Source organism: Athene noctua, chromosome 10 (genome assembly GCF_965140245.1).
Source record: "Athene noctua chromosome 10, bAthNoc1.hap1.1, whole genome shotgun sequence".
Lineage (NCBI taxonomy): Eukaryota > Metazoa > Chordata > Aves > Strigiformes > Strigidae > Athene > Athene noctua.
In genome coordinates, this window is record NC_134046.1 from 6236752 (window position 1) to 6261431 (window position 24680).

The 24680-nt window shown below is 46.2% G+C and overlaps 1 protein-coding gene across 2 annotated transcripts in view; it reads right to left on the reverse strand.

Moving 5' to 3' along the window:
• Positions 1–5051: 5051 nt before the first annotated feature.
• The window catches only part of ADAMTS9 (ADAM metallopeptidase with thrombospondin type 1 motif 9), an 84048-nt gene continuing 64419 nt past the window's right edge, over positions 5052–24680 (reverse strand). For both annotated transcript variants that reach the window (XM_074914080.1, XM_074914079.1), the window contains exons 31-40: positions 18656–18826; positions 16964–17158; positions 14856–14988; positions 14518–14612; positions 14264–14358; positions 14036–14169; positions 12451–12542; positions 10397–10501; positions 8236–8330; positions 5052–7919 (exon numbers count right to left, since the gene is read on the reverse strand). In XM_074914080.1, coding sequence (XP_074770181.1) covers positions 8241–8330; positions 10397–10501; positions 12451–12542; positions 14036–14169; positions 14264–14358; positions 14518–14612; positions 14856–14988; positions 16964–17158; positions 18656–18826 — 1110 coding nt within the window. In that variant the 3' untranslated portion in view covers positions 5052–7919; positions 8236–8240. The remainder of the gene's footprint in view (positions 7920–8235; positions 8331–10396; positions 10502–12450; positions 12543–14035; positions 14170–14263; positions 14359–14517; positions 14613–14855; positions 14989–16963; positions 17159–18655; positions 18827–24680) is intronic.

The following is a 24680-nucleotide window of genomic DNA, read 5'->3' on the forward strand; positions in this document are numbered from 1 at the left end:
GATCCTGGTTCGTGCTGTTCCTTAATGCTTCTCAATTTGAGGCTAAACAAAGCAATCAAGTGGGGCTCTGCCAATTTGCACAAAACCTCCTTGCGCTATAGCAACAAGTAATTTTCTGTTATCCCCACACACACCCCCCCCCTCCCCAGCTCCCTTGAGCTCTCTTGCAATCCAGCAGAATTATTTGCTTTGTGCTGTGAACTCACACTCTTTCCATGCTACTTTTACTTTTCAGGACCATTCCTGATGATAAAAAAAAAAAAACAAACTTATTTGGGATAATTTACAGGGAGGCAAGCATCAGCAGCCAAGGCAGGAGGAGAGCTGTCAGGAGTGAAGCCATCCTGCCCTTTGCTTGCAATGGCACTGGAAGCATCACATACGTTGTTCAGTCCCACATATTAATCATGCATTTGCCATCCCATAGGTAGAAAGGTCCTTTTATTCGGGGTTTTTTTTTGTGTTTTTTTTTTGTTTGTTTGTTTGTTTGTTTGTTTGTTTTTTAAGCTGATTTATTGTCTCTTCTCATTGGGAGAAAAGAAAATAGCCTTTTTCTTACCATTCCACAAGACTGAAGCCTGCTGCTAAGTAGGGGAGTGAGACAGACTGCCGGTGGCTGTGGTGGGGTGGTAGCTCAAATTAGGCTTAAGTTAGGTAGCTGCTCTAAGGGAAAATTCAGAAAAATATGTCTGTAGTCCCTGAGATGCCAGAAAGGGTTTTCTCTTCTGGCCATCAATGTTGTCAGGTTTTACATTTGTGCTATTTTTACCTGCTGGAGATACTAGTTCTTTGGCCAAAGCAAACAGCCCAGGATCTACCTGCTGTCTGAAAGCTTCCAATACTCCCAAGTTAAATGCTTCTGTACATTTAGGCTCTTGAAAGGCCCAGGCCACTAGGAATGATCAAATGGGAAAATGCCTCTAGTGAAATCTCAAAGCAAGTCGTATCTGGAAAACTTCACATAGCACTTGCACAGCGTGGAGGAAAGCTGATGAAGAGAAGGATATAATCAGATGATCTCAGGCACCTAAGGAAGGCAGCGTCTCCCGGGACGGGCGTGCAGCTCTTGTGGGTTATTCCAGGTGAGCCACGCACTGGCACAAAGGCACACCCGCTGCCTTTTCCACATAGAGCAGGATGAAGATGTAGACGTTGACAAGAGCTGCTGGAAGGACTTTAGGGCGCCCCACTTTGTGCAATTCAGTCAGTAGAATTTAGGAATAGCTCTAAAAAATGTGTCTGAAGGGCATCACCTCTCCATTTGTCCCACCTGGAAGGGGTCAGCAGCTCAAACGGGAGTCAGCAGCGTGGTCTGCTGCAACACCCTTGGCTGAGGTTTCCTCAGATCACCTGTGCCACGGACCCGGGTGGATTGTCCCCCAGGACACCTGGATTTGAAGAGACCTGGTATGCTCAGGGATCCCCTGGGAAGAGAGCAGTGAAGGAGGCAGGAAGACAGCAAAGTCTTTCATCAGCTGAGCCCCAGCGCTCAGAAGAAAGGCCACTCACTGGCTTCTGCTCTCACAAGGCAAGGCTTAGTTAGACTCACCGTGTTATTCCCTGCCGCTGCCAGGAAGAAAACCTCTGTGGCAACTGCTGAACGATGCCTCCTGTCAGCAGCTTGGCCTGCGCCATATGCGGTTTATTATTTCAGAGCTCAGTTATTTGCCGGTTCAGCTAATGCGGGTCCATTTTATCTGTAGCTGCGTTTTCCCAAGCAGGGCTAGATTGCCACCAGCGGGTTTGTGTTTGTTCTAGCTGAGCTCCGGCAAGGTGCCAGCCTTAGGGGCAAGTGCACAGTTGCGTGCTCCCAACACCGCAAATCTGGCCCCTGCTCCAAAGGGCTGGGCAAACCTGAGACCTGCAGCTGAGACAACTTCATGTGGGGAGCCCAAGCCATGCATGAAGCCAGAGCTCCAGCCCCTGGCAGCATCTGGTACCTGCTCACATCCTTTGCTGCAGGCAGCTGCACTCACGCCTGCCAGAGGATTAGAGAGACTTGGGAGCAAATAAGCCCCCGCTTGTATTTGCCAGTCACAGAGGCTAACCTGGACACGTTTGTTCTTGCCAGTCGGTTTGCAGGCATCCATCCCCGCTTCCCTGCTACCGTGAGCGGGAGCAATTAAAGCATTTCACAGCAAATACTCCTTTCTGCGTGGGGATGGGGGAAGGCAGGCAGTAAGCGGTGAATAGCTTCAAAGAGAAAGGTCAGCAAGCCAGAGAGGATGGATTAGTAAAGGACAATGCAGCGAAGACCTGATTAATTTAATTGCTCATCTGAAATGTAGTCACAGATTAAAGAGGGATGAAGAAATTATAAGCATATGAATGGAGCCAAGTAATGATTTTAAAGGAGAAAATACAGAGAGCCCTGCCTCCCCCTGTACCCTCTGCCCTGCATACAAAGGGGTTTATATTGAAGGATTACTCCAGACTTCTTGCTCTTCTCCTCACGCTGTCTCCTCAGAGATGGAGACACTGACTACCAACAAATGTTTAAGTAGCTGCAGCCTGGTATTGCTGCTGGCAGCTCGGATTGAGCAGGAGCACTAAAGCTACGCATGTGCCCAAACCTGCGAGGAGATGTAACCTGGAAACCATTTGGGCTCTTCCAGCAGAACTGAAGGTTTTCTGGTGGAAATGGATTGATGTGCATGGCCTCAGCCACCACACTTCTTATCTAGCCACTGTCTTGAAGGACCTGAATCATCTTCACAAAAGAGAAATGCATTTCTACCTTCACTTGGCATAAAACGGTCCCATCACCAGATCTCCCTGTACTTATAGTCAACAGATCATGTCTCCAAACACTTCAGAAGTAATATTTATACCTAGAGAGAGGCACAAATCATTTTATGGAAAATTTCATAGGTTTGGTTTCTTGGGTTTTTTTTTTTGTTGGGTTTTTTTGGGGTTGTTTTTTGTTTGGTTTTTTTTTTTTTTTTTAATTGGAACAAACAAACCAAACACACACACACACACACACACCACCCCCCCAGGAAATAAAGAATAAAAAGCATATGGTTTAGGTCAAAACACTATTCTCTTCTGATTTTGATTTTTCAAAAACTGTGCCTTATGTTTGGTAATATAAAATAGCTGAAAAATTAAGCCAACTTTGAAGTGGAAGCTTAGACTCTTCTGTGAAGGCCAAAAATAACTTCTTAGCATTCTTCATCTCGCTATTGCACAGAGAGGTCAGAAACTTGTCAACTAAATCTGCTTTTGGAAAGCTACAATTCCGATTGCCTGGATTACTCCAGCACCGGCAAAAATACTTGGAAAATACTGGAGTGAGACGGACAGGCACCACTTTTGGCCATTGGCTCCTTCCTCCTGCACAATGCAAGCTGGAGAGCTGCCTCCAGGAATCTGTACTGCAAAGGGACCCATCCCCTCCCACTAAATGACCAACAACTACTAAGGTTAGCAACTTCTGGATGAATTCCCATGTGTTTCTTAAAAAGATTTGATTTGAAGAGTTCCCGATTTGAGGAGGTCAAACAATGGGAGAATTTACCATGTGGGCTGAGCTCCTTCAACTGCTAATGACTCCTGGGTTGGGTTGAATTTCTGCACCTTTGCCTGATAGATGGGAGAACTGTCTCACCTCAACACTGTTCCCCTGGCAGAAATGCTTTCTCTGAGTCAGCCATCAATTGTCTCTTTGGGAAGAGGAGGCATGTTGGAAAGATCCATTAGATCAGGTCTGGAAAGCCCCTCTGGAAAATTGTCTTTCAAGCCCAGACTGCTCTTCTTGGTCTTTTCTGCCTCTCCCCATTTTTCAATATGATTTTCAAAGCATGACTGTGCAGGAGAAGAAGGTTTTCTAGTGAATTTAAGACTAGCTCCTTGAGATGTGATTTTCCAACAGCCTTCAACAAAATACGTTTTATTTTTCTATAGAGAAAAAAAAATGCCCATCATTGGGACAGAAGAGAATGCTAAAGAGATGAAGCAATCACCTCTGTCTCTGGAGCAATTAGTCTTGATAGGCTGTACAATGAGGCTGAAGAAGAGAACTGTAATTTTCATAGAACAACTAGAGCTAAGCATCAAAAGTGATAAAATGACCCTTTCATTATACAGAACTGGAAGGTTAGATATGATTCAGGGGCTGTGCACAGACCCCCTGTTGGTTTAATTCCACAGCAGCCAACGTTTAAAGTCTTTATAATAGTTTATTAAGGATAAATGTTAGAAAACAAAGACGCCTTTAAGATATTGGTAATTTAAACTAAGAATCAAGCTTTTGCAATACCACATGTTCTGTTTTCTGTATCTGACAGGGTTTTAGATGGCATGAGAAAGGTATCCTCTCTCCTTTTGGATTGGAAACATAGAAGCTGAAAAAGGTTGGAGCTGTCAGTGCTAAGAGATCTGCTGCATTTTCCAAGACAAAACATGAGGAACATACAAGGAAAGACAGAAAAATGCAATTTCTTCACTCTTACCTGCAGCCTCTGGGGCAGTGGTGATTGTAAGACTGGCCGCAGTTTGTCACTTGGTTGCCATCCCCACCTTTGCTTCCTTTAAATGTGAATCTCTTCTACCTGAATTTTCTTGTATATTTTATGCTATTTTTTCAAACTTAGAAAAGTTGATTTTTTTTTTTTCAGATTTCTTTGACTAGCACTGCTAGCAGCATGGACTAGGTCCAGCATTCCAGCTATCCTTCAAAAACATTTACAAAATGAACTGTTTTTCTCCTTTATCATCCCACGGCGAGGAATGTTTCTGGTGCGTGGATGGCAGCACCAGTTGGTCACCAGGTACATCCAGGTAGCACACGAGGCACCTCTGAGATGTGCTGTTGTATGTTTTGTATCTCAGGGCACTCTTCTCATGGGCAGAAATTGGGGAACATCCATCTATCCGACGGGCAGGACATAAGAGGGTGGCCGTGACCATTCTCCAAGATGGTGCCCGGTACACAGACTCCAACGTGGGAGTAATCCATAAACCCAACATTATTACCCTCCTTCGTTCCCTTTGCAAGGGACAATCAAACAAGGAACCCAAAGCTTGGAAATAAACACCAGCACAGAAAGGAATGTTTACCATTCAATGTATTATTCCCTTGTGTACAAAGTATTTTGCCTCTATAATAGCACACAGGTATTGAAATACGATGGCAAATGCAGAAAGACCATACAGACAAGTCTTACAGGTCTTTTAATTTCCTTTTGAGTATAAGCAGAAAGAAAAGAAACACTGTACAGGAAAGTGCTTGCAAAAAAAACCCCCCAGTTTGTAGAAAAATAATGGCGTTGATATACAAACCCCAGAGTTGTTTCCTGAACAAGAAATGTCTAATGTCTCTGGTCCTCAAAGTCTGTTCCTATTTAGTGAAGCCCACTAATGAACCACAGGATCAGTGCTCTATCATTTTTTTCCCTTATAGTTTATTTAATATTTTTTTAGGTTTCTCTTGCTCTGTTAATAGCTGCTATGAAACTATATGGTAGAAATGAATGTGTACAGGTCAACATAATATTTATTTTTATAAATAACCATTCACTTCATTAGAGAAAATATAATAAGCCTGTACTTTCTAAGCACCACTGTTTCTTTCTAAAGTTCATAGTGCAATTTTCCCTTTTCCCCTACAGAAGTTATACATAAGCAATTATCATTAAAAAGTTACTATTCCATTACTACTCCTTTCCCCTTTTCCTTTTTCCTCTTTCTCTTTCCCTTTTCCCCTTTCCCTTTCCCTTTTTCCTTTTTCTTTTCTTTCCCCTTTGAAATGGTATTTTTGGCATTTTTTCTCAGAAAGCTAGAATTTATTATTGTTATGCATAGACATACAACGTAGGTGGAAAAATTAGTCTTTCTAAATATCTACTTATGTGCTATTAAGCCAAAAAAACCAAATTATGGGTAAGAGTCTCATTCTTTCCTCTAAGTTTGAATATCACTAAGAGCAGCGGAGGCACACACAGAGTGTTGAGCACCAGTTCTTGAGCTGCTGGACTACACCACAGCCCTGCTCGCCTGAGAGGCATCTCCCTGCTGATGCGAACGTGTCGATCTCTGACAGTCAGGCTGACAGGTTTCACTCTGGAGGCTGCACACAGCCCGGCACACACATGGGTTATGAGTCCAGGCATCAGATTGTTTGTCGCTATTGATCCGACTGTTTGGTAACAGACTGATGACATATCCTTTGGGGAGCTCTGTCAAAGACGCACACAAGATCCCGAGGTTGCGTTTGCGAACTATTGGCACCCAAAATTGCAAGACTTATCTGAAGTAGCAGAGAAGCTTCTTCAGTTTTCCAAACTGCTGGCAATTTTGTGCTGAAAAGCTTTCTTTCCTTGTACTTTGTGCTCCTGGCTGCCCCGACGTATAAGGCGACGGGGCAGCATCTCCCTATTGCTAAGTAAAATTGTGGAGAAAGAGATAAGGGACATAGTCATAGACTACAAAAATAATCTGGTCACATCACCCCCGTTCAACGTGCTACAAAGCTCTGTGAAAACATGGCGTGGCACAAGCAGCAGCTATGTACAGGCAGGAGCCATCACACAGCCGCCTTCGGCGCCTATGGGAGATGTCTCCTTCAATTTATATAAAAAAAAAAAAAAAAAGCGAACGCTGAAGGTCTGGTTGTACATGGGATGGTGGATAGGCAAGGAGCGCAGATGCCTTACCAGGAAGATCCGAAGCCACACAGAAGTAGGCGTAAAGCAGCTTGTTTTTGAAGGGGGGGGGGGCAGAGTTATCTGTAAGTACAGAATGATCTTGTTGAAACGAGGCAGAGCCAGCGCCGAAGCCTCCCTTTACAGATGGTCTGTGAGTGAGTAGGAAGCTGGGAAAACGCTGCAGGTGCCTGCAGTGGGGTCCCTCGGCCAAGAGGAAGGGGCGGCTTGGCTGGGCGTGTGGTCCCCCATCCCCTGCTGCAGACCCTGCCGTCCTCACCGGCCCCGCAGGGAGATAAAACGGCTGGGATGCCTTGAGCTCCATGTTAGGATTTTGTGACAATGTCCATAAGAAACCACATCGCTTCTCAGTGCACAACCCAGGGAAACATATGGCCTGATCAGCCTGTCTGGGATGAGTTAATACCCCGCTTCCAGATGGAGCCAGGAAGCACAGTGGCACATGCAATTAGAAGACAAAGATAATATTTTTTTTAAAAAGCGAGTTCACTTCCCAGCCCTATGCAAAAAGGGGCTTGAGCTGAAGATCTGCAGGAATTTTCCTAAACCTGAGGGAGATTTTAATTTATTTGAGTCGCCTGACAATTTTTCTGCTTTCTTCCCTTTTTCACTGATAAAGGCACTGAATTAACTAAAACTACAGAGCATTAATAAATATCATGTTAGCACCAAACCAGTGCTTTTAGCACTGGCCACAGAGGTCATGTGAAATTTAAAACATACCTAAAAGATAAAGATTGCTAATGCAACTAGCACTGTATTCGTTGTCATGTTTTCCTTGAGTGCTGTCAGTCTAATCCTTAGAAATAAAATTTAAGCACATCTTGTCTATTTTCCTTACATAAAGACAGATTGAAATGCCAAAAATACCCCTATGCAGATTGTGTAGCACCGTAGAGGGCCAAAGCAGCCCGTAACTGAAGGAAAATTACTGATTGAAAGTAAACAACTGAATACAGTGACAATAAAGTATCACTTGTCATAATGCTACATATAATGTAGAGTACGCAAAATGCAGTGGTTTGACTGCAGGATTTAACATAAAAAATAAAAATAGTAAAAGCAGCCTTAATATAATGATTTTACGTACAAAAATATTAAATCAAAATAAATAATTCCAAACATAAATATTATACTGTACATTAAGAATATGCGATCTATATACACACATAAACAGATAAAAAAAGTGGGAGGCAGAGGTATTGCATCGCTATCCTTCATCCGTCTCAGCTCCGCTGGCTGCTCTCAGAGAACCTGGAAAATACAGACAAGGTGCACATTAGAGTCAGATCATCATCTCTGCCTCTGAAACCTCTAATTAGAGAGAGATCGGCACAAGAGCGGAGCCAAAGAGGGTGCCAGTGAGGTGGGAAGTGCCTTCCCAGTTGGCAGTGTTATGCACATATGGGTTACTGGGGGAAGGATCACGGCATCCCATCGCTCCCTGGATGCTGCGTGGGGTGGGTGGCTGTCACCAATGCACGAGTGCTTTTGGAACCGTGGCCTGATCTGCTCTGTCAGGACGTTTTTGGGAAGATTTCCCTTCATCCAGAAGCAGCTGGGAACTCACCATCGCTATAACACCTGAACATCGAGGCCTGTTCCAGATGATGGAGTACACTTCCCACAGTAACCGCCACATTTTCCTACTACTTTGGTACCATCCTGCAGGCAAAATCAGAAATAACATCTCATGTAAGGGCTCGGGAGCTCCATGCTGCAGAAAGGCCAGATCTGGGTTATTCTAGCCAAGGTTTTTAACAGAAAATGTCTTGGAAGGACAACAAATTACACCTAAATCAATCTGTGAATTCACTGTTGTATTTAAATATGTGTAAATGTGATCCTTTTTAGTGCCACCAGGTCAGATGGTGAACACAAATAAGAAAGGGTAGTTTCGATTTATAACACTGAAAGATGCCCAAGGAGAAGGCCATTTGGAAGGATATCTCAGGGGTATCTGCTTTCTCCAATGTGCCCCACAGCGAATAACTGTAATGAGAGGAAAACCTGGCTCGTGCAAGAGCAAAACCACATCTGGACAATAACAGCTCCTCATCTGTGCCTGAGCATGTGAAGGGCACTGGAAGGCTATTTGCAGGCAATACTAACAAATATCCATTTGGAAGGGAAAGGTCTGGAGTGGCTCCAGAGCCAAGATGAGGGGGAAAGCGATGGGGTGAGGCTATGCCCTTTGCTAAGGTGCCTCCTCAGTTCTGCATTTCCACAGCCAGAAGAGACAAAGGAAAATGTGGAATGGTCCTGGGGTTTTGCCCAGTCTCCAGGAGAGCCCAGCAAGCATGGTGACTCCAGTCTTGAGTCAGGAGATTAATACCTCCATCTGACTTTCCCTTATCCCACCTCCGCAGAGTCTTTCTCCCCTTGGTCATTACAATGGCCAGACAGTCCTTGAGGGGAATTCAACCCTCAATTACCAGAAAATTGGACTTAAGTGCAGGACAAGCTTGCACGAAGCATTTCTTTTTAAACGAGCTCCATCCTGCCCTTGACACTATTGATCTGTGATTGCAGCAGGCTGCTATCATCTCTTCTTACTGTGCCTTTCTTTCTTCTGCTCCTGCAGGCAATTACACCCTTAGAATAGTGCTTGACAGATACCCCTGGGTGATGGAGCTAAGAGTTGTCTCTTAGACCACCGTCCCTTAAAGTTTGTTTTAATTCTGCCAGCTGTGATGGTATCTGCTCTCTGCAAACCTCAAGTTGGCTGTCCTGGCACCTCCCTTCCGAAGGGGAGAAGAATAGCAAAGCACCTGCCAGAACTAACACACAGCGTCTGTGCTGGTCCTCTTCTACCTGCACTGGAGGATGCTTTGCTGCAGCACAGTTGGACCAGTAGCATTTAATTCTCCTTTAAGAGCACCAGCACTGATGAGGCTTATGGGCTCAAGAGGCTCCCCAGAGCCAGGGTGACTGAAAGCAGTACAGGAGAGGATATCCTGCAAATTGCTTTTTGTTAAATGATTATGGTGACCTCCTTTGGAGAGTTTCAACAGGGGCAAGCGGGATGACTCACATGAAGTAACAGCCAAAAAAGCAATCCTGGGTCTTTCCAATTTCAGAACATGACACAGAAGCAACGGTGTGAAGGCACACAGTGGTGGAGGTGTTAACGGGCAGACAAATTAAGCTGTACAAGTCCGAATTTGGCTGTAGAGTGATTTTGAAGGCCTGCCTGCTGTACCTGGAGGCCTCAGGTCAGCAGCACCACAGGCGGCTGCAGGGGACGGTGACTTGAGTCTCTCCCAAGGACATAAACCCAGCCCAGCCCAGCAGGAAGGTCCATGTTCTCCACAGTTTACCAGCAACATTTTGGGAACAATTCCTACTCAGGGCACTCACCTGGAACCCAGACCCTCTCCAGCAGGTCAAGCCCCATTCTGCAGCTCTGACCCCACATGCCCCGGTCCTGCCTGCCGTGTGATGCACACTCCGTGCTGGACATCTCAGACAACTAATTAAGGATATGTCTGCCCCACAGCACTCAGCATTTTCAGCTTCACGGTTAAGCAGGTTCACTAATTAATTGCAATAACTCAGATCAAGTTAAACCCACTAGCCCCCCACCCCATCACATACAATTACAAGCAACACTTTAATGCCAAATGTTAGGTTTTTTTAGTCTCTATTTGGAAGATACTGCCATGAAAGACAACGCAGCAACTAAAACCTTCTCATGAGCGTGTATAATCATAATTAAAATTACAACTTACTGGGGATTTTTGAATTTCTGACACTGCGTAATTCCCTTGTGAGAGCCACTTTGCCGTTCCCGTTAAGGTCAGGCCTGTCCCATAAAGGTCTATGCTGAAGCGACCCTAAAAAACAAGCAGATGAGCCTGGTTATCCCAAAACGCTGTGCTTCAGCTTCCTGTGGCTTGCCACGGTGTCACTTTTCTAACAGGATCTTGCCAGCAATGTTTTCCATTTTTTCCATCGCTCTGATAGTGATTAGCACATATTGTACAAATCACAGCATGTCTCGAGTTAGGAATTTCCTTCCCGTTGGTGGCTGCAGGGAAGGAGGGGCTTTAATTTTTTTTTTTTTTTTCACTGCTTTTTCTCGGTTTTGCACTGCTTTTTCGTGGTTTGCCGGCTGAGGGCATTCTTGGCTTTTCGATGGCAAACTGCAGAGCCTGCCGTGCTTCAGCAGCTGATGGGAAAGGTACCGCAGGGATGCGCTGCAGCCGCTCTCAACTGGAGAGGGCACACTTGTCTTTATTTTCCTTATTTTCCACTGGGCTTTTTTTTTTTTTTTTTTTTTTTCCTCCCAGACTTCAGTAAAATCAAAACTACTTTATTTCTTAAAAACATTCTTCGCTTCATTCCGCCCTGTCTCAAAATGCACAAAATGGATGGAAAATTAAGGGCTATGCCTGCATTCAATCCAGAACCCCTCATCCTTTGCCTTAACCCCCCGGCAGACCCCAGTCCTGCCCGTTTCTGGGCCCAAGGAGGGATCCTTCAGACACAACCCCAGGCTGATGTGCAGCCCCGCGTGGTCCTGCGGTACCAGGTGGTAGTTAGCTTTGCTCCTTGCACTTGCTGCCTTGGGAATTTCTGTGAGGAACAAACTCTCTGGGTCAGGTGGATGGATATTAACATTCATGAGCCTTCCAGAGGTAAGAAGTCAGCTGCTGAGCTGTGCAGAAAAGTGTCAGCTCTGAAAGTAGGGAGGGAAGGAGATGGAGAGGTTTGCCCTCTGCCGTCTGTTGCGGCTACTCTCTGCTTAATGCCTGTTGCAAATGTGGCCCACCCAACACCCTGGACTACCCAAACATACCACTTATCATCCCCCAGTTCCACAAGAGCTAGGTGTGCTGGGGATAGGCAGCAAAGTACTTATAGCACGGTGTTAATTAGCCTCCTAAAGGCTTTCAAAATAGCATTTTTCCAAGCAACTGGGCTAAATGACCTGTATCGCCTCCCAGAACTACTGAGGAGGTAACTTATCTGTGCCTAGTTCCATGATTTCATGGCTGGGCACCTCACGGTGCTGCGATAGGCTGGATTTTGCCTGATGCACAGGCACCACCTTCATTTTGTCACCGTTTTCCTGGCTCCAAAGCGGAGTGAGTAATGGTCCCACCACACTGCTGTGAAAATAAGCAGCGGGGCGTGGGGATGGTGAGGCAGCAGCTGGCAGGTGCCACCATGGTCTCTGACAGACAGGTTCTATCTGTCCAGTACCAGAAACCCAACCAAGTTCCTGCCCTACAAACGCTCTCTCCTTCTCGGGCCTCTCCCCCCTTAGCTGGCATGGCAGGAGTCCCACTGTCTGTTCGCTGCCTTCTCCATTCAGAGGTTTATCTCACCCAGCTTCCTGCAGCCCTGCAAGCAGAGGTTTCAGTGGATACGAGGTTGCGGAGCAGAGAGGCAGGGTCCCAGGGCATCCCGATGGTCTGATTCACTACTGCTCTCCCTGCCCAGCATTTCCACCAAGCCCTGCCACAGATCGATCCCCCTACCTTCAACTACACATCCAAAGTACAGCCCTTCTCCCACAGCTTATTTCTTCTTCCCTTTCTCATTTACTGTTGACTGAGGCCCTAAGGAATGTCTCTTAGCCAGTCCTGACAATAACCTGACAATTTGCCCATACGGAAAATGGGAAATACTTTCTGCATGGACAAAGGGAAAAGTTTCTGGTCACTGAGATGAGAATGTGATACTCACTGAAGTTGGGCTGATGTGATCGGGTGTAATTAATAGAGGGCCTGAACATAAAAAATGGCACCAATTCCTATGAAATGCTGTTGTCAAATACCTGTGGGCATTTAGCTGCACTGTAGCAGTCCCCAGCAGTGGCATAAGGAACAGGTCGTCCATCATGTGTCCGTGCAAACTGTAAATCAGTCGCTGTGGAGAACAGTTGGTGAGTAACACAGAAAGAAAGATGCTGGGAGAGAGACAATATAAATGTAAACATGCTCTTCGCTAATGTTTAAACTCATTAAAGCTGGTTTCATACATTAATCTTGAGAGTCGAGATCTCATCTGCTGGATTTTTAATTTTAAATTCCCAATTTGTCCCACATGTGATTCCCTGGCATGTGAGCACTGAATATAACAGTACACTCACACACTCAACGTTTGCAGGTCAGTTTAAGTACATTGGTATAAAAAACAACATATAAAAAAATATATTAAAAGCTCAAACCCATGACTTGGGTTTTGTTTCTCTATCAGAAAATTCCCCAGAAATTTCAAGAAGGCCATGGGACCTCCTAAATCTCCCTTTTAAACAAAGGCAAACAACCATCTCTGTGCTCTCTTGGCTGCCTCAGCCCAAGGGTCGGGGTTTCAAAGGGAAACGGGGTATTATGCTCTGGAGGGATCTGAAGTAACTGAGCCTTATTTAGATGGGGATGTGAGATAGCTCCTGCCTGACAGGAGTAGGTGCCCAGCTCCTTTTGAAATTCAAAGGGAGCCGGTATCAAATTCCCTGAGGGTGGTTGCTTTGAGATCTTTACCTAGGAGCTTTTACAGACTATTAGTAGCTTTTTACAGACTGATAGACTGGGAGGTCTCATGGCTTGAAAAGTAAGTGATAAAAACACCCTAGCAGATAAAGAGACATTTTACAAGAAAGGATTTTGATTTGCTAAAAATCTCTGCTATTTACTGAAAGAACCCCCAACAATATATTGTATTTTTAAAGCATTTGCTGGAAACTGATAGCATCCCTGGAGTCAAGGAGACTGAAACCATAACTGTATGGGATGCTGCAGGCTCTCTGGTGACGGGATGGCTCCCAGCTCCCACCCATGCTGACGGGAGTGACAAGGTACCACTTACATCGCACAGCTACAGTCCACTCCTCTTCCCCTGCAAATCAATGGCCCTGGCTCCATCACTCTCAACACAAGTTATTTCCCCATGGTCTGGCTCTGCTGAAAGCCTCCGCTACCTCCCCACCACACTGACACTGGCCCAGAGGGAGCAGCATCCCTACCACGGCCAAGTCCCTTGCACCAGCATCTCCTGACACATCTGTATGTAAACTGGGGGGCCAGTTCCTCTCTGGTTAAGCTTTCTGCCTGAGTCCAGTCTGAAAATAGAGACCAAATGAAATAAAATCCATCAAAAAAATACACTGGCCTGCCAGGACCACACAAATATTCCTTCTGTAGAGTGGATACACCAGTGACTGTCGATATTTTCCCGTATTACAAATAAATAGTTGCAGTCTCTACATGTAAAGCAGCAAACAGGTGACCAAGTCTAAAAGCAGCTTTTACCAGGAGAGCTCAGGAATATTGCTCACTAGAGTACTACTGCTTGTTTGTAGTTATAGCTATATTTTGTAAAATAAACATTTTTTTTAACGGCAAGGCCCTGTTTTTACTCACTTATTATTTGCATAGTGTTCAGGTCCAGCCTTACTTTGCTGAAGGTGGAAAACCCAGCTGCTGTGTAATCTTTCCTACACTGGCAGTCTTCTCGTCTGCTCCCGTTATATGGACATTCAGTCGGGTTATGCAATCTAAATCAAAAGAAAACCCTTTCTGCTCATGACTGGAAAATATTGCCACGGGAAACAAAAATATCGTGAAGCTCAGGATTAAGGGATTTCTTACCTGTATCCATACACTTCTGAAAAATTCTCTGCATCCCCGTTTACAAGGGTCACGTACTCATTTGGGCTGTCAGTCTGCATCCCAGAGCAATACACCTGAGAGAGGGAAGCCAGAATTTAATCAGGCATCATGTGCAAAGGGATTGCTCAGAAATCTGAAGGTAGAAAATCCAAGAGTGGAAGTGAAGAGCACACACAGTGTCCTCTTGCACCTTTGGGAAATGCATTAACAATCAATCTGTTGCCGAAATGCACCTTTAACGTCTTTCCTTTGACTTGAAGGAAATATTCGCCATCTTCAGTGACACCTTTGAGATTTTTAACATCTTTGCAACTCCTTGGTAATTCACCTGAAACAAAACAGATATACGTGTAGTCACTGAGCAATTGTACATCAAAATTTTTTTCATGACACTGAGGCATCCAAAGCATCAAAACACCTTGTTTATTTTTAAAAGGTCTCCCTGAAGTGCCTTAGTGCTTAGTTGGATGGATCCCAATACTTGGAAATACTGCACATCTCTAGGAGTTTGATGAGAAAAGATGCTGAAGTCACAAGCAAGGCAAAGGAAGGTGTAAATCTGCAGGCTTACAGTCATGGATGTTGTGGCATGTCCTCCTCTCTTCGGGTTTCAGATCTGCATGGCACAAGCTGCTGACCTGGTCATCGTTCGTCAAACACTGCACCGACCGGTGCATGACTCCGACTCCGCAGGTGATGGAGCACTGCAAGACACAAGGCAGAGATTTATATTTTATCTCAAGGGCTTCTGGGCTCCAGAAGAACAGAGACAGCCCGTTTTGGGTGTATCAAGAGATAGCAGCAAAGGCCCCCAATCCTGCAAAGTGTTTAAACGCAGGCTTAATTTTAATCAAACAATCCCTTTTATTATTAATCTCTTCATTATTATCATCATAACTAATTATTTCAAGAAGACTATTTAACTTTGTTTAGCACTTAAACACTTGGCAAGATAAGGCAGTGTTGGTTAAGGTGAACCTTATGCTCATGTGAAAAGGTTTCATTTTTACACTACAAAGGTTGTACAAAAGAGAGAAATGTTCACCAGAAGGTCTGAATGGCAGAAATCCCCTCCTGGTGGCTGTGAGACATTGCTTGGGACTGATGGGGGCCTCTGAACAAGCATGACATGGTTTGTTGTTTTCAATCAAAATTGCACCAAAAACCCCACAGCATCCAAACTCTTCCTCCCCTCAACCTCCAGAAAGATGGCTAAATCTGCACAAACACTGCGTCATCCTCAAACGGCTCAAATCAGGGACAATCTTAAGGCTGAAAATGTACAAGTTACTGGAGCTACTGAGCAGCAGCTTGTCCGGGCTGGCTGCTGCTAAGCGCAAGCAATGGGAGGTGGGACCATCTTGCTCCTCCTCTGCAACTTGTTCTTTCAGGTACTTGAGAACTGAAAATCAGCTCTTTCTACAGGTACCATGTTAGACTGCCAAGAAAATGATGCTGCTCATCTCTTTAGAAATGATTAGTCAAAAGGAGCGCACCATGAAGGAGAAAGTCTTCAATGGCTCATGGTATTCAGTGGCTCGTGGCATTCACTCTTTATCAGGTCCAAATCCGTAAAACTTAACTAAGAAGCTGAGCAGGACTCTGTCCATCAAAGGTGATGGTATTTTACATTAAATCCCTTTGAAAATCAGAGATGAGAAGGGTCATGGCACTTGATAGTCACTGGGACGTTCAGCAGCCCAAAGCGAGGAGAAAGGTCTTGCTCTCTGAAATGGATACTCTTTGCAATGAAGTTGTATTAACGAGTTGAACATTTTGCACTGAAATTCTGGGGGAAAATACCAATTAATTGAGGCTGAGCTCTTTGCTGTAACTCCTCTGCCCTGACTTGCAGGGAGGATCTGAAGCTTCCTGTGGGGCAGGAGGAACTTAGGTTTCAAACAGCTCTGCCATTTACTGTGACAACTTCCATTACATTTTGCTTGACTTGACCCTTGTTGCCTTGTAAAGGTTTGACAAATTCCTACAAATGCCTGAGCTGGGTTAATAAATCAAATTTATGGGAGAAACACCACATTTCAAAGAATGTCAGAAGCCCAAAGAAGTGAAATGTTATCACCTTAACTAAAATTTGATCTTGTAGTTCAGGCCCCAGAAACAGCTCAACACAAATAACTTTAGCAGAAAGGCTAAGTTGTTTCCCCTGCCCTGACCCAGCATTTGTAACAAGGAGGGAAGGGGTGGGGGGGGGAGAAAAAGAAAAATCCTTTTAAGGCTCAAATTACCAGTGTTTTGGCCTATTGGTGGTTCCCAAGTCTTGCTCATACACATGGCCAAGTCAGATCAATCCCAGTTGCCAGCTATCCACAGATCCCTCTAGCATAAGGCTTTCAAACCCTTGTCTTCTGGCAGTGACCCCACTTTCTGACTAAGCATTCAGCATGGCCATCAACACTCTCACAAATTTTGGCTATCTCTGAATTTTCATGGAGATCATGACTCTACTTGTGGCTGCTGGGACTCCCCCATACGATGAGTTTCAGTCTGGAGCGTGGATCCCTGCGCACACTGGGGCTGCCACTGCACAAGGCTATTCATTGCATTAATTTATGCAGCTCTTTAAACGTTCTCCTGCCAAACCTTCAGACTGTCCCTGGTGTAAAGATAAAAAAGGTTTGCTCTAAATTTTGGTTAAAAGAAGAAGTTTGCCAAACTTACGCTTCCCCAGTTGCCGACGCGCCAGGACGCCGAGACGGGGCACTCCCCGAGGTAGCAGGGCTGGATGTTGGGTGGCTGTGTGCCAGGGCAGTTGACTGTGTTCTGGTACCCATACTCGTAGTGGTCCTTGCCAGTGTAAATCTCGCTGCAGGACACCAGGCGCTGCCTGTATCCCTTCCCGCACGTGACAGAGCACTGTGGGCAGAGGAAGCGCCTGTGAGTGCCGCACGCTTTGGGGACACTGCCCAAAACAGGGAGGAAAAGCAGGCTTGGAAGCTTTTAAACACAGGCTGCTCTGAGGGATGACTGATAACTATTTAATCCAGCCATGAGTATTGTGAGCAGCTACTACAAGTGGGCTGGCGCCTGACACTGAGTCTCTGAGTGCCCAGTTCCTCCCTGTGCTGCCTCTACAGCTACTCCAGGCTGGCTACATGCTACCTCTAACCAAGAAAGGAGCAGAAGATATTTGGGAACTCAGAAATGCCTCTATTATTTGGGGTTGCTTCTCCCCCCACCGCGCTCCTCCCTTTTTTTTTTTTTTTTTTTTCCATGGGATGTACGGAGACAGGAGATTGTCAAGATTGATCCTGAGTTGTAGTTACTTGGCAGCAAGTGGAAGAAAGGGAAGGTCTTCCTTGTAATGAGAGGACAAACAGTGCTTCTGCCCTCCTCACCGAAAGGCTGAGTGGCAGCTGGGGAGAGCTGAGCTCCAGCTCCATGAGCCTTCACCCACCTCCTCATCTTCATGGGCCCAAGTGCTCCTGGGGGGGTCACAGGCCGTGGGAGCGGGTAGAGGGTGTCTGGGCAAGGGGCAGCCAGGGCTCCAGACTCGCAGGCACCCTAATATTTCTCTTTGGAAACTACCCAGGAGACCAGGCTGCTTTGAGAAATTATCATCTCTCCACATTTCTCCCTCCTGCACTATCTCGGGTGGCTTGTCTCTCCTCCCCCTCAGTCCTGGCATGCTTTCCTTTTTCCCTTTTCTTGTTCTTTCTTTTTAATCAGTGCTGTGTCAGCAGCTGCCTTGTCATTTCCCTCTGCTGTTCCTCCAAGTGGAAAGTAATCCTTCACTTGCTGCAGAAGGAAACAGGCTGAGATTAGCCTGGGTCCTTCTCGCATGCAGAGCCTGCTACAAAGAAAACTCATCTATTTTCCTTGCCAAGCCCTGTCCCAGTCGTGAGGGTGAACCTGCTGCCTTTGCTCACACCAGGTCCTCATTCCTGCCAAAGATGGCACTGAGGAAGGACGTGTCCCCATGGTCACATCTAGTCTCGCCTTTCCCCCAGGATGCTCACCTGGACCCTCGCACAGCTCACAGAGCTCCCCGGGAGGGGATGGGAATGAAACCAAATAAATAAATGAAATAAAGTGGCATGAAATCAGAGAGGGTGTCTACTGGATATGATGTACTTTGGAAGAAAATTGCCTCTAGATATTAGCTAGGACTCTGAGCATGCTGGCGTTTACTCTTTAATATCCTGGTCGTCTCCCCCTCGTCCTGCTCTTTTCTCTCCTGCAGGGAAATTGCCCGCAGAAACAAACCAAAAAATAATAATTAAACCACGCAGCACTGCCCTGCCACTGTTGATTTGCATTGCAATATCTCAGCGAGGCTGGCAGTGAGAGGAGGAGAGGGTGGCCCGGTGCTGAGCGGCGCAGTCCCTGTGGGGGACAGGGATGGGGACTTACCTCCGACCACTCCCCGGTGATCCAGACGTACTCACAGGGTGGTAGCCCACAGCTTTCTATTTCGGGGGGCCGTTTGCTGGCCTCACAGTAGCCGCTGTTCTGCACCTGCTTGTTCTCATCCACACAGACCACCTTGCGGTACCGAGATGCCTCCCCGCACGTCTTCATGCACTGTTTGCAAGAAAGAACGGCTCATGAAACCCATGAGGGACTTCAGCAAATTAATCCACAACTGCAAAGCAAGCGAGCCCTCCTCCCAGCAGCCCGAGCGAGCGGATGGCTCTGTACCCTATGTTGACATCTCTCATTGGTATCACTTGGGGACAAATTTGAGACCAGGGCCCTGCTGTGCCAGGTGCTACAGGAGCATCTGGTGACAAATTGCTCCCATCCTCTGGAGGTACCAAGTGAAATTGCAGACATAGGGAGAGAGGAGAAACTGAGGCAGCAGGTATTGGGATGTGGGGTCCAGCTGTGATGGGACCAAGAGATGCAGTAGTGGGCATACTGCATCAGGAGATGGGGCAAGGGGGAAAGAAAAGGGCCAACCCCCATCATTTCAACTCCTAGTAAATACAACCAATCTGAGAATGACAACCCAGCCATCCCCCTTGCCAAAATACACATCATCACACTCTTGGCTGTGGCTGGTGTGGGGGGAGCCCCTTCCCTGGTCCCTGCCAGCAGATGAGCAGCAGCACTGCCCCGGCATGGCGTGGGGGCACAGCTCTGCAACTGCTGCAGCGGCGGCAGCCCTACGGGTTTATTCTCTTTTAACCACTGCCCTGCCCGATATAAAGAGCAGCCCATGCTAGCCGAGCACAACTACTCTCTGGGGGCTTCTGGAGACTTTAAGGACTCTGCTCATCTTGGAAAAACCAGCCCGGCTGAGAGGCTACACTCCTGGGAGTGGGTCTGTGCTTGGAGCACATCTTAAAGAAAAGATCCATAAACCAAAATAAATCAGCATAAGAGCAGCTGTCTGGATAAACCCCTATTTTCTTAAAGTTATCGCCTGTAATGGGCTTCTAACACTTTCAACTAACTGGATTAACAAGGAGAAAAATGCATGAAAATAATCATTTTATATAATGTGCAGGAAATGTCTTCCCCTAAGGAAAAGGATAAAACATTCAATCAGACCATCCCTATCTGTACAGAAACACTGTTTGAAGTCACCTAGGCTCGGAGGACTGTGCCAGTTTAATCTAGTTAGAGTCTCACCCTGCAAACATCATTTCCAGCCTCCCTGAACAGCTCCTGCTCTCCTGGCCAGCCCACAATTAGCAAGATCTTAGTGGGTTCAGTTAATTGCAAAACGCAGAAACTGTCAGGCCTTTCTGTAATTAGCTGTCAGTATCAAGACTGCAAATTATGTGAGAACTTTAAAAAAAAATCAGATCAATCTGTGGCAGGAGCAGCAAACCAGGAGAGCCGCAGTGAGCACAATGTCGTGTTGGTCGTAAATATTTAGTAACCGAGCAAAGTGGAGGGGGACGGGGGAGGAGATGCAGCCCCACAAAGCAGCATTTATTCCGAAGGAATAACTTAGGAGCTCTTAGGCAACAGTCAACATTGCAAAATCCACAGTCTGCCAAAAGACCCCAAGGGCTTCGTGTGCTTTCAACCTTATTTACTCTCTTGCTCTAAGTCCTTGGAGTGGAAGTTCCTTCTAGGTCTGTGCCAAAACACAGCGATCCTACGGGGGCTGCGGGAATTTGTTGGAGTGTGATTTCCCCAGAAAGCAAACAAACTGTGCTATATTTGCCCTTTTCTGATCTGTTCCCACTATATAAGTCAAATCTGAGAGGGGGTTATTGCATGCGAATAAGGCATCACTAGTGCTCCATCATCACGTAGCTTCCCTGAGCAGGAACCCCGACCTTTCTGTTCCCTCCTAACAAGGGGCTCTCCTGCGCAGCAGGAGCAGGGCTACGGGACGCTCAGAGCTCCCCTTCTCTCTGGTTTGGCATATGCCAGCCCAGCACGTGGTCACCAGCTCAGGGTGAGTCGTTCCAGCCCTTTGCTGCTGACAGTAAAAGAAGGCACCTTGCAAGAAGTGGGAAGAAACAAGGCTGATTTCATCTCCTCCCCTTAATGTATATTTAAGCCTAAATTTGCAAAGTACATTGGCTTACTCTTAATTTTAAGAGGGTGAACAACCTCTATGCCATCAACACATCTTCTGACTTTGGCCGTGAAGAGCTATCATACCAAATGCCCATCTTCATTTAAAATCATTAGTTGCTGATGAGAGATTGACACTCTCAAGCACACGCCAACCCATTTTGGGTTTCTCCGCCAAACAAACCCAACCCAGCTCTGTGAGTTTTGTCATCATCAGTAAATTAAAGTTTGGTTATTTGTATTTTTAGGGATAACTGGCAATTAAAATAATCCCACTGAGATATCAAAAATGGCTCAAAGACAGTGAGACCACCGTAAAATAAATCAAAGAGAAACGCTGCAGAGGTTCCAATCAGCCACCCCAAGGTTATAAAACATTATTCATGTAGAAAGTGGACAGTTCAGCTAGTGTGAAAAGGCTATTTTTCCTTTTAATACGGTGATAGATTCTGTATGAAATCTCATGTTCATGACTGATTTAAATCTCACATAAAATGGCGGGGCCAGGGTATAACAGCTATTGATAGCAAGAGCTGAAAAACAGGTCAGGCATTTGACAATAGTTGTCTCTTTTGCCTCATTTACCAAATTCTGAACTATTTTCCTGGCAGTTCAAATTAAGGACCATTTCAAGCACTTCTGCAACTGTTTTAGAAGAGTAATAATAAATTTTACAAAACCCCAAAGGCATTGCTTTGCAAAAGCATTCATTGTTTTCTTTTTTTTTTTTTTTTTTTAAATCAACATCTGACATAGACAGGAGATGAAACTCCATTCCACAAACACTTTAAACATGCCTTGGGTAACTGCAATCCAAATCAAGGCAAGGATGGCACAATTTTCCCCCAAATGGCAAATGTCAAAGATTCAAGAATTGCATTTCAGCTTCCAGAGCTGTGAATTGTCTTTCCACAGAGATTCATATTAAGAAACCCTTCTCTCTCCCAATTTCACCTTTTTCTTTGTGACCCTGGTCTGAGTTTTACTTTGACACTAGCAAGGCCCTTTCTATTGACTTTCTTCTCCCTGGTGTGGGCACCGAGAACAGCTAATTAATGGTGATACATCAACAGAGCAATAAACTCTTTCCAATATGTTCCCTACTTCTTTTCACTGGCAAGATCAACTTTTTTCTAAACAACAACAACAACAACAACAAAAAGGAACAATAAAAAAACCCCTCTCGACAGATTCCCATTAAAGATAAGAAATCAAGAACAAGACAGCGCTGGGATGTTATTTTACATCCTGCCTTTCATGTCAATTAGGGTTCATTGCTGTTCCCTGCTCAGAGAATACTAATACAATCTGTGCCTCCTCACTATAAATAACATATAGCCGGTACTTATGGCTGAGGAGAAGGTTCTATTACTTTTTTTCATCAGGTACATCAGAACAAAATAAGAAGTGCTCAGCAGAAGAACTGCTTGGAGTCAGCCGAAGGGGTGAGCTCACATTGGCCATCTCTTGGATGTTTCTATTAATGGTTATTTATGGATGAGGAAACTTTCAGCCCACCCTCCCTAGCAAAGCTCCCTTGGGAAAAAAAAAATCTTTGTGACATGTTAAAAAGTGCCCCAGCTCAATGGGGAGCCCTGGAAAACTTAGGAAAACATCAGCATCCACCTCCCACCAAGGGCTTGGCAGGGTGAGGGCAGGCAGAGGCCTCTTGCCACTGGTTTGAAAAGTTGCAAAAATAAGGGAAAGAGGGTGAAAGGATGGGGTAGGAGCCATGGCTTTCCAGGGCTAGTTACACCGTTGGGTAAGAACTGCAACTGCATGCTGTTTGGTGACCTACTTTGCTGCCTGCAAATTTATTAGCTGAAGAAATTTAATGGGCTCTGTAAAAGCAAAAGTTCATTGCAAGGAATTTGCTGGAGCCCCCTCAGTCATTCCTATGTTTCTTTTCCCAGCTGGGATGGTTCCGCTGGGTACCACCGTGGGGTCAGCTCAGCTTTGCCTCCTGCTGCTTCCCATCACACCTCGGCTCCCTGGCAGGTGGGAAAGGGGCACGGTCCGCTCAGGCCTCTTGTACTCATGGCCACGTTACAAAGGATTATAAACCCAACTTCCCAGCACTGCTGAGACCAAGGAAATGAAGCTCAACTTGTTTGTACTGTCCCTGTCAGGATGAGGTATGATGGGCAGGGGGATATTAGGTAATGTCACACACTGGCTGCCTGCAGTCTGGGGTGCTCCATGCAGTCAAGAATGAGCTTGTGGGGTAAGAAACATGAGAGAAAGGCAGATGCTGCTTTAACCTTGACTTTATCTTGCTGCAGTGGAAATGTTGTGCAGCCTCTGCATGCATGAGATGCTTTTTCTCTCATCAGTAAATTTTCTTTTTCTATCCTCCCCTTTATTCTTCCTTTTTTTTTCTTTTTTTTTAGTGACATGATAAAGGCAGGCTCTAGAAGTGTCTACAGACACCAAGGCTTTGAGCAGGAAGCCAGTGGTGCCTCCCCATCTTTTGTTATCGGAGCAGACGGCCCTGTTTTGCATTTACACTGTGGCTTCTTCACGCTGTCTCGTCAGGGAAAGGGACCTCAACCAATTTCGTCCCCCTTCAAGACCTGTGTGGGTCATGCAGGAGCAATATAAAACAGCCTGACTACCAAATAAGGCTGGGCCCTGCTTTGATCAATATTTCTCTGGCTACCTAGAGTTACTCACTGCAGGTGTCAGGGTGATCCTGCACCTCCAAAGTCATTGGGATTGCTGCTGTTCAAAGGGTGCAGGATCGAGCCCCTGCTGACCTGCTACTGGGGCCAGCAGTGCTTTTGCAGGAGGCTGATGCCCCTGGGGGGGGTGTGTCTTCTGCTCCTCTCCATCCCCGGTATCCCCATGGAGGGCCCATGGTAGGCAATCCCCCTTTCCCTCTGTGACAAGGACATCCCCTCCACGGCAGTGGTGGCCTCTCCCATGGGCTGTGCCCTGCTGGAGTCAGCTCTCCTGAGCTGGCAGCTCCATCACCTTCCTCATTTCCAAGGCTGGCAGTCCCTGCACTATGAGGAAGGGTCTGGGAATGTGGGACAGGGATGGTGGAAAATTAGGGCAGGATTGTCTCACCCAGGGATGGCTGAAACCAGAACAAACCCAATAATTTTTGTAACTGGTCTGAACTCTCTCTGCCATAACTGGTTGTGCCCTCGAAGCTTGCTAGGGACACTGTGGGCAGCCAGTAGGAGGGCTCCTCGTGGACCCCTTCCTCCTGCCCAGCGTCTCCTTGTCCTCCTGCCACCCACCAGCCTCGGGCCCACCCATCGCCTGCACTGCAGGTGAGTTGTAGTCACTCCCTGAACCACAGGAGCAGCAGCTTTATCCCCCACTCCAGGCTAAGGGGCTGGTTTTGCTGGGGACTGATCCTGGTCACTCAGAGAAGCACTGTGTCCTGGGGGAGACCTCATTCAGCACTGCTCATGGCTTGACAAAAAAGCATGGACCGGGAGCTCAGTGAGAGAGATGTCAGAAGGAGCTGAGGTCACAGGGCAGGAAAGCTGGAATTACCAATGTTCCCCAATTCCTTCAAACCCACAGGCATGGGGCTGACCACCAGAGCAGCGCGGCAGGGCTCAGCCTCTGGGAACAGACCCAAATCCGCCCTCCCCAAAACCTGCTCAATATTTGCATAGGTCCCAGCCAAACACAGGGAAGCACAAAGCAATAAATTAACTCTACGGAGATATTTCTCAGCTCCCCCTTCCAGCCAGCACACATGAGCATTTCCTCTGTTTTTTTTTTTTTTTTTCTCTTTTTGGCAAGCCCCGGTTGACCCCAAAACCCCAGCAGCGATCTCCAGCACCGGTGGCCCTCTGTCTCCAGCATCATCCCGTGCTGCATGCTTGAGAGCACAAGTGACGTGACCCCGGGAAAGGGCGAAGGGGGGGAACCCCGCTTA